This window comes from Pipistrellus hanaki (assembly GCF_964339955.1).
Source record: "Pipistrellus hanaki genome assembly, chromosome: 5".
Lineage (NCBI taxonomy): Eukaryota > Metazoa > Chordata > Mammalia > Chiroptera > Vespertilionidae > Pipistrellus > Pipistrellus hanaki.
In genome coordinates, this window is record NC_140507.1 from 90,977,583 (window position 1) to 90,993,815 (window position 16,233).

The window sequence follows — 16,233 nt, forward strand, 5'->3', positions numbered from 1 at the left end:
CACAGATGCCACAGGCCTAAGGCAGCAGCCCAGCCACAATTCCAGTGGCTGTTGGAAATTTTCTACCGGGGCTGGGGGCGGGGGGGGGGGGGGGTCTAGACCCTGGGCGACCCCAAGCGTCCTCATGAGCCTGGGGTCTTAGGTGACAGTTTCAGGAAGAAGGTGTGTGGCGGCGACCTCAGCCCAGGAGACTGGCAAGACCCTGTGAGCAGTCCAGACGTGAAGCTCGGCGCCCCCCCTGGCGCCTCCGAGGAAGCACCGTGGGCGGTACGTTGCTCCCTTGGGCCAGCCCTGAGCTCAGTGCAGAGCGGCCCCGTCCGTGTAATTGCTAGCAAGTGTGAGCATCTGTTCAGCGCTCCCCTCACAGCCGGCAGCGGCATGTGCTGTCCGTTCACGTGAACGGCCATGTCTCAGCCCCGTCAGCGAGCAGGCAGGGGAGCCTCGGGTCTCCCTGCGGGCCCGGCATGTGGGAGGCCGGGAGGGGCAGCGAGGGCAGCAGCCACGGCTTCCCCACGGGTGAGGAGCACCACGCGGGGCCGTGAGCTTCCAGTGTCCTCACAGCCATGATGCCAGTCATGCCGGCTGCTCCCCCTGCTTCAGCTCAGAACACCCATCTTGCCAAGCATCGGGGTGAGAGCAGGGCCAGCAGTGTGCCCTGGCCAGGCCCCTGGCAGCTGCCTCCGCCTCCTGGCGCCACCCTGCACCTCACCGCCCAGGCAGTGAGGCGGGGCCTGCCGTGCTAAGGCAGTCGCGTCAGCAGTGGAGTCTGGCTTCTTCCTCAGCAGCTGTGGGCTCTGACATTGTGTCCACAGGTGGAGGCACCGGCCACGGAGTCTGGCCCCCGTCTGCCCGTTGTCCTGGAGTTGGAGGTAGGCTCGGGCTTGTCCGTCTCCCGGGGTCTGGCATGCACACCAGGAGGGCTTCGGGCAGAAAGCCAGCACTTTGTCTCTCCACAGCTTGTCCAGCGAATCCAGACGCTGTCCCAGCTGCTCCTGAGCCTCCAGGTACAGGGCTGTGGGGAGGGGGGGGACAGGCCGCGCTGCCCTTCGGTTTGAGGTTGGGATCCGGGAGAGGGCACGGCCAGCGCCTCACGAGTCCACTCCCCCAGGCGGTCATCACCCAGCAGGACAGCTACGTGGAGATGCAGAGGGCCTCCATCCAGGAGCGCGAGAAGCAGTTCCGGCTGCAGTCGACGCGCGGGAACCTGCTGCTGGAGCAGGAGCGGCAGCGCGACTTGGAGAAGCAGCGCGAGGAGCTGGCGGGCGTGCAGAAGCTGCAGAGCCAGCTGCGGCTGGAGCAGCAGCGCTGGGAGCGCCAGCGGGAGCGGCAGCAGCAGGAGCTGGACCTGGCCTCGGCCCACCTGCGGCAGCGCCAGGGCGAGGCGGCGCTGCAGCAGGAGCGGCTGGCCCAGGAGCGCGCCGAGCTGGAGCAGCAGCGCCAGGCCTACCAGCACGGCCTGGAGCGGCTGCGGGAGGCCCAGCGCACCGTGCAGCGCGAGCGCGAGCGGCTGGAGCTGCTGCAGAGGCTCAAGAGGCAGAACACGGCGCCCGGGGCGCTGCCGCCCGAGCCGCCCTGCGAGGTGAGCGAGGGCGCGTGCAGCGCAGGTGGAGGTGCGTTGTGCAGCGCATGCGGGAACTCGCTAGGGGACAGGGCATGTGTGAGTGTCACCATGCCAGCGCCTGTGTCAGCGCTGTGTGTGTGTGTGTTTATGGGGACAGGCGTGAATGGCAGCTCCATCGGCTGCAAGCCCCTGGCCCAGGGTCCGGGGTGGACAAGGTTCTCCCTGAAGCCCGTGGAGTGGGCGGAGCTGAGGAGAGCACTCCCTGTCCGTCCCAGGAAGGCTTCCCGGAGGAGCATCTCTGGGATGTGTCTTCTGTGGCTCTTTCAGGCCCAGCCCCCAAGCCACCCCCCCAGCTTCAACGGGGAGGGGCTGGAAGGCCCTGAGCGCCCCGAGGTGGCCCGCCGGGACAGCACCCTCGCCGAGAGCCGGCCAGCCAGGAGCGACGTGCCTATCCAGCTGCTCAGCACCACCAACCAGATCCAGAGGCAGGCGGCCGTGCAGCAGCAGATCCCCACCAAGCTGGCTGCCTTCACCAAGGGCAGCAAGGACAAGGGCGGCAAGAGCAGGGGCTCCCAGCGCAGTGAGAGCTCGGGTGAGTTCTGTGCCTGGGGCGGGTGTGGCGGGTGGGGCCCAGCTCGGTCCTCCGGGACAGGTGATCTCTGGGAGATGGGTGACCTCCGGGCCTGCCCAGCCCCCCTGGACTAGGAGATCCGGTCGTGAGCAATCGGTGACACCGCAGCACCTCCTGTGGGCGAACCACGGGCCAGGCCGTCCTGCGGAGATGCAGCTGGCCGTGCTGGGGCCCCTCCCCAGTCCGCGGGGCGGTTTATCCTCCCGAAGCGACACCACGTGACAGACCCCAGGGCCGTTCCACCGCGGTCCTCAGACTGGACCAGGAAGGGCCGGGAGGCCCTTTGGGTGGCCCCAGAGGCCAGCAGTCAGAGCACCCTCGTCCCTCAGGACACTGGTGACGATGCCAGGGGCTCTCTGGCACAGCTCCTGGCAGGGAGCCCTCCTGGACCTACGAGCAGGGCCTGTGTCCCAGGACTGCAGGGCCCAGAGGTTGGCTTATTCTGGGGGCATTTTGGGGTCGGCGGGGGGGTGTTCTCCCGTTTTGGAAAGTCGCTGCATTTGGGCTTACTGTCTGAGGGGGTCCCCCTGAAACAGGGTCCTGGGAAGTGCTCAGGGGCGGGGGGTGGGGCTGCCGTGTGCGGGAGCCGGGCTGAGCTCCCAGGTGCACCCTCTTCCCTCTGTCAGCCTCGTTCGACCTGAAGCAGCAGCAGCTTTTCTGCAAACTCACGGGCAAGGAGGAGCACGCCCCTCGGACCCACAGCTCCCTGAGCCCCATCCGGCGCAGCAGCCACAGATCCGCATCCCCCCAAGGTGAGCCCGCCACCCGGGCGCAGGGCCTCCGCGGGGCCTGGCGGCTGCCCACACCCACCCTCTGTCTTCCAGACTCCCTCACCCAGGCGCCCAGCCCCGCCGTGGAGGACACGTCCCCCGAGGGCTCCCCGTTCCTGCCCGGGCCGCAGCCCATCTCCCCCCTCAACAAGGAGGAAGTGAGCAAAGAAGACGTCATCTTCTTCTAGGCCGCGGCGTGGGGTGCAGAGCCCGCTGCCCAGCGCACCCGTGGCCGACTGCCCGGCCCGGCCCGCCTGTCTCCAGGCTCTTGCTGTAGGGATCGATCAGCAGTGGTGCCTTTTTTATACAAAAAGGAACATTTTTAATTGAAGGTTGAACCTAAGCCAACCGAGGGCTATTTTAATGGTAGGGAGAGACCCGCTCCAAGCAGTTTTTCCAGGGTGGTCACAGACGGGTCCCACGTGGGGCCCGGTGGCGGGCCAGACCTCGGTCTGGGGAGGGGGCCGCCCACAGCCGTTCGGAGACTGGAGCTGGACCGGTCGTTAGGGCAGCAGAAGGGCCAGGGTAGTGTCAGTTGTCTCCCTTGCAGAATCAAAGCCGAGATCTACATGGGTCCATGGTGAGCTCAAGGCCAGGGCACCGGCAGACGAGAGCGCACCCAGCCCCCAGGGACTGAGGGGACGCGGGGCAGAGTGGCTGCCAGCGGTGGCCAGTTGTACTCAAGGCGAGTTCTTTAGGCAAACTCATCTCGAAAGGGTCTGACTGGAACCGTGCTAACTGGGTGGGTGTTTTCAACCTGCTGTCGGCGATCTCGGGGCTTCCCCAAGGCACCTCACCGAGTCCGCGAGGCGCTCAGGTGCTCGGCCTGGGGAAGGAAATCCGAGGTTCGGCCAGGCCAGCACGCCCCCAGTCCCGGCCGAGGGAGGGCCCTCAGGCCCGTTTGCCCAGAGCCTCCAAGAGGAAGCCCAGGGCTGGTCTCAGGCTGATGGGCTGATGCAGGTACAACACAGAGCAGAGCGGTGGTGCTGCCAGTGAAGGGAAAACGCTAGGAGCACACGTGGCCTGGAGACCTCCAGTGGACGGGCAGGCGGCCACCTCACAGGCCACACGTCCGTGAGCTGCCGTGGCTGGCTGTCCCCTTACCCTGGAAGCGGGCGAGGGCCACCAGTCCTCTGGCAAGGCCATCGGCGTTGGGGCGTGTCACACAGCCAGGGTGGTGACTGAGCCACGTCCCACCTCCGGCCAAGCACGAGCTCGGGTGCTGGTGCAGGAGGGGGACATTACTCTTTCTGCATCCCAGGCCCTCCGCGGGCCGAGCCCAGCACCTCCCACAGCGTCGGCAGGATAGGTCCTGAGCTGCCCAGGGTCAAGGTGGAGCCAGTGAGTGACGAGCTGACAGCAGCCGTTCAGAACCCCTCCTGCCCCGCCCTGCTGGCCCTGCCCCTCGGCTCTGCCTACGGGACCAGCGGCATCAGCAGGACCCAGAGAGAAGTGACTCCGCCGTCCCCTGTGTGGATCTGTAATCAGTGTTTTATGTTTTTGAACTGAGACGAATCAGAGCACTTTAGGAAATTCTCCTTTCCTTCCTTCCTTCCTTCTGTGATGAGCGCATTCCTGGGCCTCGGGCACACAGGCCCTTGGAAGCCAAGGCCTTGGATTCTCCTCGGCATGTGGTGGGGTCTCCGGCCAGGCGTGCAGCGGGGCAGGTCTCCGAACACTCTCTGGCCAGGCGCCTGCGGCCGCTCCTGGGAGGCCCGGTGCCGTTTGTAAAGTTGGCGGCTGAGCATCTGTGTACATCTTCGGTAACTGACTTGATCTCGGTCCACCCAGTGAGGCTATGATTGCAGTATGTCCTCACGCGGGATGTTTCGGAACTGCCTTAGCACTCAAGCCTGATTCTAGCAATAAAGGTGTCTGAAGACGAGCTGGCAGTGGCTGTCCTTCCTGTGCTCAGGTCGGCTGTTGGAGGGCTCCCCCAGGCTCACCTCTCCAGCGGGGCGCACGCCAGGTCTGCGGGGCTTTTAGGGAGGCCTGGACTCCAGACCCAGGGCCTTGCAGGAGCCGAGAACCAGAGTCTGATGTCCCTCCCCGTGGGCCCAGGACACCCGAGGCGCCCCCTCGGCTGCTGTCCCCACCCCTGTCCTGCAGCTGGGCGGGGAATGCAGGATGGCGGCCTCGGGACCAGCTTGACCAGCTGCCTGCGCCCGCGCCTGTGGTGAGCGGAGCTGTGGGACCACAGGGAGGAGCCGGGGCCTGTCAGCCTGCTCTGTTCTGAGAAGTCCCCACACGGCCCTGTTTGGACGGTCAAAGGAGGAGGCAGAAGGCCCAGAGTGCCCCCCATCAGGGTCAGCTCTGGGGGAATGCCACCACGCCTCCCGCCCTGGCTAGCCTGGCCCTGCGGCCCTGGCCCTGCTCCGAGCCGTTGGCCACCGACATGCTTCTAGGACCCGTGAGGCCTTATCCCACCAAGGAACTAGCGGTGGGCGGTGTGGCCACTGCAGGCAGGGTCATCCCAGCTGCCCAGGGTGTGCCTGAGCCTGGCCAGCAGCGGCCAGGCTGACCGGCAGCCAGAGCCCGGGACCTGGTGTGGCACAGCCCGGGTCCGCGTGGCCCGCCCACTCGTGCAGCACTCAGGCACTCCCGTGCTCCGGGCCAGGCGGTGCTGCTCTGACCCCGCCTGGCCTCGCTGGTTCCTTGGCGCTGGAACGTGCCTGCTGCTCGGCTTTGCAATAGGGAGGGGGAGGCTGAGCCAGGTGTAGGGTGAGGTTTCTGCACCCCATGTTGCCCCGCAGTCCGCCAGCCCAGCTGTTCCCATCCTCCCTGTAAGAGCGCCATCTGGCTGAAGTCATGTGCGGCTTCAGACAAGCACAGGTCTTGTTGGCCCTTTGGGGACATGAGGCAGAGCCGGGCTCCCTTTTTCCCGCTGGGACACATCGAGATGGCCCGGCCGCCGTCTGCCAGGACCACGTGCACACATGCACTTCCGGCCTCCGATGTCACCGAGAACAATCGCAGGGTCCTGCCCCGTCTCCGGGAGGTGGGAGACAGCGGCCTCTTTAGAGCCACGGCCCACGGGGAACCTCCGAGATGCGCAGGCTGGCCCGAGAGGTGATGGCCTGGTCCTAGCTGTGGCTGCGTGTCAGCTGCTTGGACCACAAGCACCCACAGTGACGGGGAAGGAGGCCATGTGGGCACGGCTGGCCGGAGACGGCCTGGTGGCAGCCGGCAGCGGATAGGGCCCCCCGCCAAAGACGCTCCAGGAGGGACATGGGAGTGTAGCCCCCCCTGCAGCTCTGCCCCCTGAGGAGCCACCGGGCATATGGGCCACCACGTCCAGAGGTGCGCCCGCACGCCCCTCCCTAAAAGGCGCAGGGAGGGGGCGGGCAGGGAGGGGGCCTCGGACGGCGGGGCAGGGAGCTGGTGAGTTTAGGAAAGGACTCGCGGGGCCTCGCACCAGCACCAGTTTTAATTGGTTCTCATCCGGCTTTCCTGAGGCCCGCTGGGCGCGAACCATCCTGCCTCCTGCCCATCTGGGCACAGGATGCCAGGGGCGGGCTGAGGCTCTGCTCAGGCCGCTGTGCCTTTTCGTCTGCATGGCGTCCCGGGGCTTCTGCTCTGGCCCAAGACACACCTCCTCCCAGCGGGGCAGGGGGCCTGGGTGGGGGACCTCAGCCACCCTGCCCCCTGCCTCCCGGAGCTGGTACCCAGTCACTCTCTGTGCCCTTGGTCACACCTGGCCTGGGTGTGCTCAGGCCCAGCGCCTGCCCGGGGACTGCAGTGCGGGGAGGCCCTCCCTTCAGAGGCTCCGCGGTGTCCGTGCGCCTCCGGCCGTCAGGAGACGGCCTTGCCAGCCCGGCCGCTGGCCCGGGCTGCCTGGAACACGCCGAGGAGGGAGGAGATGGTGCCCAGGAGGCCCACCAGCCACGGCGGGAAGCGGCCGGCCCACAGGAAGCCCGGGGGCAGCCAGTGCACGGCGTTGGCCAGGTCGGCCAGGTTGCTCAGGACAGTCACGAGCTCCGACTGGATCCGGGCCTCGGCGGCCGCCCGCGTGCTCCGGGGCCGCTGGCTGTGGGTCAGAGAGGGGGGGTCAGGGCGGGCCCAGGGTGCTGGCCGGACAGGCAGGGAGGGGAGTGACCAGACCGTGTTTGTGAGCAAGGAGTCCCCGTCACCCCCGAGGGAGCCCACGGGACCAGGGCACAGGCCTGCGTGGAAAGTCTCAACTCCACACCTGCCCTGCTGAGCCCTGCAGTCAGTCAGGGAGGTGGGCGGGCGGCCACGGCACAGCGCCAGGCACAGGCTCCCCAGGGGGAAGACACTCCCTGGGCCCTCCTGCCCTGCGCTCTGCGGGCACAGCGTGAGGACTCCGCCGGGGCCCTGGCTCTGCTGTCCTGCCTGGGGGCCTCGCTGGCCCCAAGTAAGAGTGCTCCATCACCGGAGGCTGCGGCCACGCCCAGGGACCCGTCACCGCCCCCACCACGGCCTTGTGCAGGGACGGCTGATAATGCTGCAACCCAGAGCACCGGGGGCTGGGAGGGAAGTACCTGCTGGCGGCCGCCGCCGGGCTCCTCAGCTGCTGTCTCAGCTTCAGGACCACCCACAGGGACCTGCAACACCAGAGAAGATGAGGGGCCGGCCAGAGCGCAGGAGAGGCAGGGTGGTGCAGGGTTCCATTCCCAGTGCTGGCCGCGCTCCACCGCCTGCCGCTGCGGGCGGAGGTTACCCATAACAGGTACCGGGTACCGGGCTCTGCTGTCAGTGACTCCACCCAGCCTGTGGAAGTGGCCTGACGGCTTTCTGGGCTCTGAGGGCCGGCATCGGCAGGCTGAGGAGCAGCCAGCAGGAGGCAGCCTGGTGCTCCCCGAGGACTCTCAGGCCCGCCCGGACTGCCCGCCTGGCCCTGCACCCTGCGCTGGGGTGGCCGGGTAAGTGCAGGTGGCTGAGCCCTGCCGTTTGGAGAGCTGAGCCAGCCAGACTTCACGATTGGGAGGTCCAGGCCCTGGTCACATCTCCCAGCCACTGTGGGAGGGCCCAGAGGCCCAGCACCCTGTAACTAGAGCATCTGCCCACGCACAGAGTGGGACACGGGCCCCACCTGCCGTGAGGGAAGTGGGTCTGCACCCTCAGTGGGTCTGCACCAAGGCCTCGGCGCTGGCTCCCTGGACCAGCGGAGTCAGAACCTCTGGGCACCTGGCCCAGGCGTCCACCCCGACCTTCCCTGCGCCTCTCCGGCATCCGGGCCTTAAGGACACTGGTCGTGAGAGCACACATGCTAACACCAAACAGAAAATCATGGGAAAGCAACATGCTCCAAACATGAGTGGCGCCAGGCCTGTCCGGAGGGAAACCGCTCTGATGCTGTGGTGGGTGTCAGGCTACATCTCACCAGCAGAGCACCCCTCCCCTAGGCCCGGACCACCGACGGGGTGAGGAGCCACGTCCCTGCGGGCTCAGCGCCTGTGACAGGTCCCTCTCGCACGCCGTGCTGGCCGGGAGGCTGTGTGGGGGCAGGCGGGAAATGGGAACTCTATTTTCAGCTCAATTTTGCTGTGAACCTAAAACCGCCCTAAACTGTAACCTATTTTTCAAAATGAACGGCATCGAGGCTGCCCCTAACGCAGGAACGGTAGGTCCCAGCGCCAGAGTCGCAGGCCCCGGGGAGCCGCAGCCTCGGGGGTGTCCAGAGCCCAGCCAGGCCCACGGGAAGGTTACAGACAGTGACCGTGAACGTGAGGAGAGCTCAGATCAAGACAAAGCCCACCCTGTAACGAGGAGATCGGAGCAAGGACGAGGTGTCCGCGGAGTGTAAGGTCAAAGGGCAGAGAGGCAGCGGAGTACAAGCAGGGATCTCTGGGTCCCCCTGTCTGTGGGTGAGCGGAATCCTCCACCTGGGGTTCGTTCGCTTTCCAGACAAGACGAACGTGTAACGAGAGCGTCTGTAACGGGGAGAACAGGCCTTGCCCAGGGCCAGTGGCTCTGCCACCTCCCGGACCCTGGAGGCTGGGGTCGGCTGCCCCCTCAGGGAAAGGGGCTGTTGATGAAATTCTGCCACGGGAGGCCCTTCACCCCATGTTTTCTGAACAAACCCACTCAGCAACTGTGCAGAGAGGAAAAGGTTTGGGAGGAGACCGTTACTTTAGAATTCTAGAATATGATTTTGAAGCTGTTTTATCCGGGGCAGTTTGTTGATGACAATGTGAAGGACTCGGGGCCCAGTAAAGGCGGCCACACCGGCCACTTCCCTCCAGGCCACACGTTATTCTCCGAGTCCACGGGCACCGTCAGGGCCCCAAGGTGCCCAGGCCCTCATCCCCAGGGCCATGAGTGCGTTCCCTGTGCGGCAGAAAGAACTCTGCCGACGGGATGAGTGAAGGGCGCCGGGAGAGTGCCCGGTGGCCAGTGTCGTCACCACGGGCCTCGGAGGGGGAGGCAGGAGGGTGGAGTCAGAGGAGGAGACGCAACAACAGGAGCCGAGGCTGGAGTGGTGGCTGCAGAGACGGAGGAAGGCCCGGAGCTCAGGAAGGCAGGAAGGAACCCTAGAAGCTGGAAAAGGCGGAACATGCTCCCCGGAGCCTCCAGAGGCCCCAGTCCTGCCCACCCTGAGGGGAGCCCAGGGAGACCACACGGGGCTCCTGACCTCGGGACTCTGAGACAGGCAGCGGGTGCTGCTCAGAGCCTCATCGGCGCGGGGCTGGGTGCACACGGTGAGGTGGCAGCAGCGGAACAGCAGGGGCAAAGGCCACACCGCCGGCCCGTCTGCCAGCGCTCCCTCCCTCCAGCCTACCTGGCAACGCCCAGGAGCAGCGAGAGGCCCCACAAGGCCGTGCTCAGCGCCCACCAGCGGGCCGAGTCCACGTGCAGGACCCCGGCGTCGGCAGCCCAGGCGATGTGCTCGCAGGGGTAGTACAGCTGGTCGGCCAGGTTGCCCAGGACAGACACACAGCGCACCAAGACGTCGTCCTCCTGCAGGACCAGAGAGGGAGCGGGGCCTGGGTCCGCCTGCCTCCCCACTGCCCATATCGGGGGCCCAGGCCATGCCGTAAAGAGGCCCTGGCTTCGGACCCCTGCCTCGGAGCCTTCCTGCCTGCCACAGGCCCCAGGTCCTGGCCAGGGGTCTCCAGGCCCGGCCCCTGCACAGGCCCCTGGGGGAAGCAGGCAGGCAGGCGACAGAGAAGCCGGTGGGCAGAGCCGGTGGGCAGTAACACCAGGCTGCAGGGCAGGTCCCTCTCCCAGACCAGGGGGTAGCCACCATCCTGGCAAACAGGCAGACAGGTGCTGGGTGAGCTGCCACCTGCCACCTGCCGCAGCCATTTAGGGACGGCCTCGGGCCAGGACTGCAGGGCTCTGTGCGGCCCTGTACCCCTGCCCTCCAGCCCTGAGCTCCTAGCTTCACCCCTGCACCAGCCAGCAGGGCAGCTGAGGCTGCAGGTACCCCAGGGGGGCTTCCTGGGCCCGGGGGTGGGGGGCAGGTTCTCCCTGGTCAGGAGCGCAGAGCTGGCACCGTGTGGGGTAACGCAGTGCTCTAACCCAGCTGAACAGAAAGAAGCTGCCTGCCCGTCAGCAAGGGGCTGGTCCGGCCATGAAAAGGGAGGAGCCTCTGGCCCGGCAGGGCGTGCCCTCCAGGGTGAACTGCTAAGTGAGAAGAGCAAGGCACACAGCTATTCACGCCAAAGTGTGCACTGCCACCCTCGCGGGTCTGGCTCAGCGGCTAGAGCATCAGCCCTCAGACTAAAGGGTCCCGGGTTCGATTCCAGGCTAAGGGCGTGTACTTCGGTTGCAGGTTCGATCCCCAGCCCTGGTTGGGTGTGTGCGGGAGGTAACCAATCGATGTGTCTCTCTCATATCGGTGTTTCTCTCTGTCTCTCGCCCTCCCTCCCACTCTCTCTATAACTCAATGGAAAAAAATATCCTCGGATGAGGATTAACAAATAAACAAAAATGAAAACCTGCGTATTTGCCTGTCGAGTACAGATCTCAGGAAGGAAGAGAAGCTGACGGCGGTGGCTGCCCTGAGGGGAAAAGTGGGTCTGGGGCGTCAGGAGAGAGACTCCTACATTACACAGCTTTGAGGACTGTGTGACTGTTCGCTCCTTTTTAAATTTAGTTCAGATGAGACCCTCTTATCATCTGAAAAAGGAAAGTAAAATTGGAGAAAGTGAAGCCCCAGGCTGCACCCTCACCGCTGCCCCCAGGCCGTACCCGCCCCCCCCCCCGTGTACAGGAGCCCTCACCGCTGCCCCCAGGCCGCCCCCCCGTGTACAGGAGCCCTCACCGCTGCCCCCAGGCCGCCCCCCCGTGTACAGGAGCCCTCACCTCTGCCCCCAGGCCGTCCCCCCCCCCCCGTGTACAGGAGCCCTCACCGCTGCCCCCAGGCCGTACCCGCCCCCCCGTGTACAGGAGCCCTCACCGCTGCCCCCAGGCCGTACCCGCCCCCCCCCCCCCCCCCCCGTGTACAGGAGCCCTCACCTCTGCCCCCAGGCCGTACTGCCGCGTGTACAGGAGCATGGCGGCGTCATCGAAGAGGCGCAGGGTGGTCCGACAGCCGCTGAGCTGGGAGGACAGGGCCAGCAGGCGGGCCCCCACGTCTGCCCGGGCCGGGCCCTGTCCCACCAAGACCCCGCCCACCAGCTGGCAGCAGTACCCCAGCGTCCGGATCTGCGGAGAGCACAGTCAGCCGCTCTGCCCGGGCGGAGCCGGGCCCTGGCCCGGGGCCTGGGGAGCAGGCGGGAGGGTAACCCCGGGAGGTGATGGGAAAAGCTGGAAGGGTAAGAAGAAGCGTGCGGGACAGGTGGGAAGCCAGGACAACGTGGTCAGAGGCCACGTGCTGGCGCTGGAGACAAGGTGATGGGGACAGGAACCCCATTTCCCACCCCCGGGGCCTCCCTTTCCCGGCAAAGGACGAGGCAGAAATGCACAGACCCACCCGTGGGAAAGGGGTCCGGGGCTGGGAGAGGGGGACCGGGGCTGGGCTGGGAGAGGGGGACGGGGCTGGGAGAGGGGTCCGGGGCTGGGAGAGGGGGACGGGGCTGGGCTGGGAGAGGGGGACCGGGGCTGGGAGAGGGGACCGGGGAGGCTGGGAGAGTGGGACCCCGGCTGGGAGAGGGGGACCGGGGCTGGGAGAGGGGGACCGGGGCTGGGCTGGGAGAGGGGACCAGGGCTGGGAGAGGGGACCGGGGAGGCTGGGAGAGTGGGACCCCGGCTGGGAGAGGGGGACCGGGGCTGGGAGAGGGGGACCGGGGCTGGGCTGGGAGAGGGGACCAGGGCTGGGAGAGGGGGACCGGGGCTGGGAGAGGGGACCGGGGCTGGGAGAGGGGACCGGGGAGGCTGGGAGAGTGGGACCCCGGCTGGGAGAGGGGGACAGGGGCTGGGAGAGGGGACTGGGGCTGGGCTGGGAGAGGGGGACCGGGGCTGGGCTGGGAGAGGGGGACGGGGGCTGGGATAGGGGGTCCGGGGCTGGGAGAGGGGGACCCCGGCTGGGAGAGGGGGACAGGGGCTGGGAGAGGGGGACCGGGGCTGGGAGAGGGGGACCCCGGCTGGGAGAGGGGGACAGGGGCTGGGAGAGGGGGACCGGGGCTGGGAGAGGGGGACCCCGGCTGGGAGAGGGGGACAGGGGCTGGGAGAGGGGGACCGGGGCTGGGCTGGGAGAGGGGGACAGGGGCTGGGAGAGGGGGACCGGGGCTGGGAGAGGGGGACAGGGGCTGGGCTGGGAGAGGGGGACGGGGCTGGGCTGGGAGAGGGGACCAGGGCTGGGAGAGGGGGACCGGGGCTGGGAGAGGGGACCGGGGAGGCTGGGAGAGTGGGACCCCGGCTGGGAGAGGGGGACAGGGGCTGGGAGAGGGGGACAGGGGCTGGGAGAGGGGGACGGGGCTGGGCTGGGAGAGGGGGACAGGGGCTGGGAGAGGGGGACAGGGGCTGGGAGAGGGGGACGGGGCTGGGCTGGGAGAGGGGGACAGGGGCTGGGAGAGGGGGACATGGGCTGGGAGAGGGGGACAGGGGCTGGGAGAGGGGGACGGGGCTGGCTGGGAGATGGGATGGGCCGTAGCCTCTGCCCGGTGGACAAAGGGCACCTGCACACGTTATTTCAGTGAGAAGGATTCAGGGCACGGTGACCTGGGTCAGCTTCGCCCCCCTTCTCTCCTGACTTCACCTGCTCACCCCGTTGGCTTACCCCCTGTGAGCCCTGGTGTCTGCCTGCCTCCCTCTCTCTCTCTCTCTCTCTCTCTCTCTCTCTCTCCTCTCTCTCTCTCTCTCACACACACACACACACACACACACACACACTCACTGGCAGGACAGCAGGTGGAGCTGAGCCCTGGTGTCTGCCTCTCTCTCTCTCTCTCTCTCTCTCTCTCTCTCTCACACACACACACACACACACACACACACACACACACACTCACCGGCAGGACAGCAGGTGGAGCTGAGCCCTGGTGTCTGCCTCTCTCTCTCTCTCTCTCTCACTCTCTCTCTCTCTCTCTCTCTCTCACACACACACACACACACACACACACACCCCGGCAGGACAGCAGGTGGAGCTGAGCCTGCGCCCAGCTCCGGAGCCTACAGCCCTGGGGGCCGGTCACCCCGATGCCAGCGGGGCGGATGTGTCCACGCCACCCCCAAACCCTAACCCGGGGTTTCCCTGCGGGGCCGGGGCCGGGGCCGGAGCGCACGGACCCGGCGGCCCCGCCTCCCCCGCAGCCCCGCCGGCCCCGCCGCTCCCTCCCCGGCGCCGCGGGCCCCACAGGCCGCGGGCCGAGCCGCCAGGGCCCGCTCGGCGGGCTGAGCCCCGGCCGGCGATCCCAGGCGCCCGGCCCCGGGTCCGAGGTCCCGGCCTCACCAGGCGGTCGCGGCCGCGGTACGACTCCAGCGCCGACGCCAGGCCGCTCAGCGCCGCCATGGCAACCCGCCCGCCCCGGCCTCTGCGCAGGCGCCGAGCCTTCGTCCCGGAACCGGCTTCCCGTTAGCCCTCACCTTTCACCCCTTTAGAGCGAGTGGCGGGGAGGGAGGGGGGCAAAGATAGAGCGAGGCATGGATTGGCTGCCTCCGGGGGCGGGGTGAACCTGCAACCAGGTAGTGCCCTTGACCGGGAATCAAACCCGCGATCGCCGCTCTAACCACTGAGCACTCCGACCTGGCCCTTTGACCGGCTGCGTTTGCTGCGGGCCGTGCGCCCTGCGCCCTCTGCTGGCGGCCGCGCGCGTGACGCCCCACGCGGCTCCTCTTTCCCCGCCCCCGCCCACTCTCACCCCCCCACATATCAATACACACACACACAGTGAAACCAGCCTCCCCTGCCACAGGGAACCACTATTTCAAGCAAAATCACCAAAGCGGTTAGCTCGGACCCAGGCGCTTTCCTCTGCGTCGCCCTCTCTGCGTTTTCTGCTGAGGTTACAGAGCGCAGGCTCGCTCAGAGCGCGGAGAGAATCCGAACCGAGTGGCTCCGAAGAGGAGATGATGGTAAACTTCACTTTGTACCACTTCAGAGCCTTTGAATTTCGTGCAATATGCATGCATGTCTCACCAGCAAGTCGAATCCTTTTATTTTTGTTTTCAAAAAGTTAGCACAGCCTGTTTACTTTTTATTGTAATAAAAGTGTCCATTTTAAAAAGTACAATTCAAGGGCAGTTAGCACATTCAGGGCCATACACACACTTCTTTCTAATATCTGAGAGGACACGGTGTCACTCAGCAGGCCCGCACTCCCGCCCCCGCCTGGCCGCCGGCACCTGCCTCTGTCTCTGGAGACGTCCGCCTTCTCTCCTTCAGCATAGTATTTCTGAGGTTCGTCCACACGGGTTTATATCCGCACTTCATCCCTTTCCAATAACATTCCATCAGACGATGGGCGGTATTTTGTTATCTGTCGATTAGCTGATGGACATCGAGGCTGTTTCCACGTTCTGGCTGTTGTGACGCGTGTGCATGTACTTGTTCAAGTCCCTGCTTTCGGGGTAGAGACCTAAGAGTGGAATTGCTAGGTCATATGGTAATTCTATGGTTGACTTTTTCTTTAATATATTTTTATTGACCTCGGAAAGAAAGGGAGAGGGGAGAGAAACATCAATGATAAGAGGGAATCATTGATTGGCCGCCTCCTGCACACCCCCCACTGGGGACTGAACCCACAATCTGGGCATGGGCGGTTGACCAGAATCAAACCCGGGGCCCTTCAGTCCACAGGCTTGCTCCATCCATTGAGCCAAACCAGCTAGGTCACAGTGGTCGGCAAACACATTGGTCAACAGAGCCAAATATCAACAGTACAATGATTGAAATTTCTTTTGAGAGCCAAATTTTTTAAACGTAAACTTCTTCTAATGCCAATTCTTCAAAATAGACTTGCCCAGGCCGTGGTGTTTTGTGGAAGAGCCGCATGTGGCTCGAGAGCCGCAGTTTGCCGACCACGGAGCTAGGGCTGTGGCTGACTTTTTGAGAAGTTAAAACACTGTTTTCCACAGTGGCTGCACCATTTTACCACCAATGATGCATAAAATTCTCCGCATTCTTGCCAACACTTTTGTTTTGCTTTTCAAAGTTATTATAGTCCTTCTTCTGGATGGGAAGTGGCATTTCACTGTAATTTTGTTTTTGCCTTTTCCTAATGACGAATGATGCCTACTGACTGCCTTTTGCAAAATATTTCCTCTGGATTTCAACTCCCATTGCTCGTTCTGCCTCGCTCACTCCTTCCCAACCACTGCCTGCTTCCTGTTCCTGAAAGCTGCTGCCCACCCCGCCTCAGGCCCTCTGCACCGGCGTTCCCTCTGCGTGGAATGCCCTCCTCCAGACACCCGCTGGGCCCCTCCCTCCCTCCTCCTCCTCAGGGTCACTCTCCTCCTGGGACCTCCCGCCCTTCCCACCCCGTCTCCTGCGTCTGATTTTTCTCCTTGGCTCTAACACTATCGAGGGCACCGGTATGTCTTGTTGCATTAGCTGGTTGTCTACTTACTCTCAAAGGAGTGCAAACTGCACCAGGGCAGGGGTTTTATCGTCTTGGTCGCAGCTATGGCACCAACCCAGGGCCCAGCTGCCCGTCCCAGCTCCCTTTGCTCGTGCTGAGCCCACTGTCCTGGGGGCCTGTCCACCCCACAGCTCACCTGGCCTCCTCTTCACTGCCTCTCCCCTCCCCGATCCTGACCAGCCTCCAGCTGCCACCTGGACGTGTCCCTGTGCACTCACAAGCCCCTCACCCCAGCAAGTCCCTCACTGACCACAGCGTCACCCCATCTCCGCCTGCCGCGGCCACCCGGCCACAGGGACCGGAGCGCCACACTTCCTCTTTCCCTCCACACACCTCCACCCACGT

The 16,233-nt window shown here is 65.5% G+C and overlaps 2 protein-coding genes across 4 annotated transcripts in view; one reads left to right on the forward strand and one right to left on the reverse strand.

The window, feature by feature from the left end:
• The window catches only part of ARHGEF18 (Rho/Rac guanine nucleotide exchange factor 18), a 79,662-nt gene extending 74,815 nt beyond the window's left edge, over window positions 1-4,847 (forward strand). For both annotated transcript variants that reach the window (XM_084884395.1, XM_084884396.1), the window contains 7 exons: window positions 143-267; window positions 813-869; window positions 957-1,004; window positions 1,109-1,579; window positions 1,889-2,153; window positions 2,819-2,944; window positions 3,017-4,847. In XM_084884395.1, the coding sequence (XP_084740521.1) occupies window positions 143-267; window positions 813-869; window positions 957-1,004; window positions 1,109-1,579; window positions 1,889-2,153; window positions 2,819-2,944; window positions 3,017-3,150 (1,226 nt within the window). In that variant the 3' untranslated portion in view covers window positions 3,151-4,847. The remainder of the gene's footprint in view (window positions 1-142; window positions 268-812; window positions 870-956; window positions 1,005-1,108; window positions 1,580-1,888; window positions 2,154-2,818; window positions 2,945-3,016) is intronic.
• Window positions 4,848-6,370: 1,523 nt separating this feature from the next.
• Window positions 6,371-14,072, reverse strand: PEX11G (peroxisomal biogenesis factor 11 gamma). Of its 2 annotated transcripts, XR_014795129.1 has the most exons (6): window positions 13,761-14,072; window positions 11,387-11,575; window positions 9,705-9,883; window positions 8,682-9,408; window positions 7,465-7,527; window positions 6,371-6,989 (listed from the first exon to the last, which is right to left on the reverse strand). XR_014795129.1 is itself a non-coding variant. In XM_084885197.1 (5 exons), the coding sequence occupies exons 1-5, from the start codon at window positions 13,818-13,820 to the stop codon at window positions 6,755-6,757; spliced, it is 726 nt and encodes a 241-aa protein (XP_084741323.1). In that variant the 5' UTR covers window positions 13,821-14,060; the 3' UTR covers window positions 6,371-6,754. The 2 variants fall into 2 exon arrangements, 1 of the variants encoding a protein (XP_084741323.1); XM_084885197.1 differs by lacking the exon at window positions 8,682-9,408 and having other exon boundaries at window positions 13,761-14,060.
• Window positions 14,073-16,233: the final 2,161 nt, after the last annotated feature.

Coding starts and splice junctions, on each gene's coding strand:
- PEX11G (XM_084885197.1), bottom strand. CDS start 13,820: ATGGCGGCGCTGAGCGGCCTGGCGTCGGCGCTGGAGTCGTACCGCGGC. Junction 9,884..11,386: donor AGTACGGCCTGGGGGCAGAG/GTGAGGGCTCCT, acceptor CTGGTCCTGCAG/GAGGACGACGTCTTGGTGCG. Junction 6,990..7,464: donor CCGGCGGCGGCCGCCAGCAG/GTACTTCCCTCC, acceptor TCTGACCCACAG/CCAGCGGCCCCGGAGCACGC.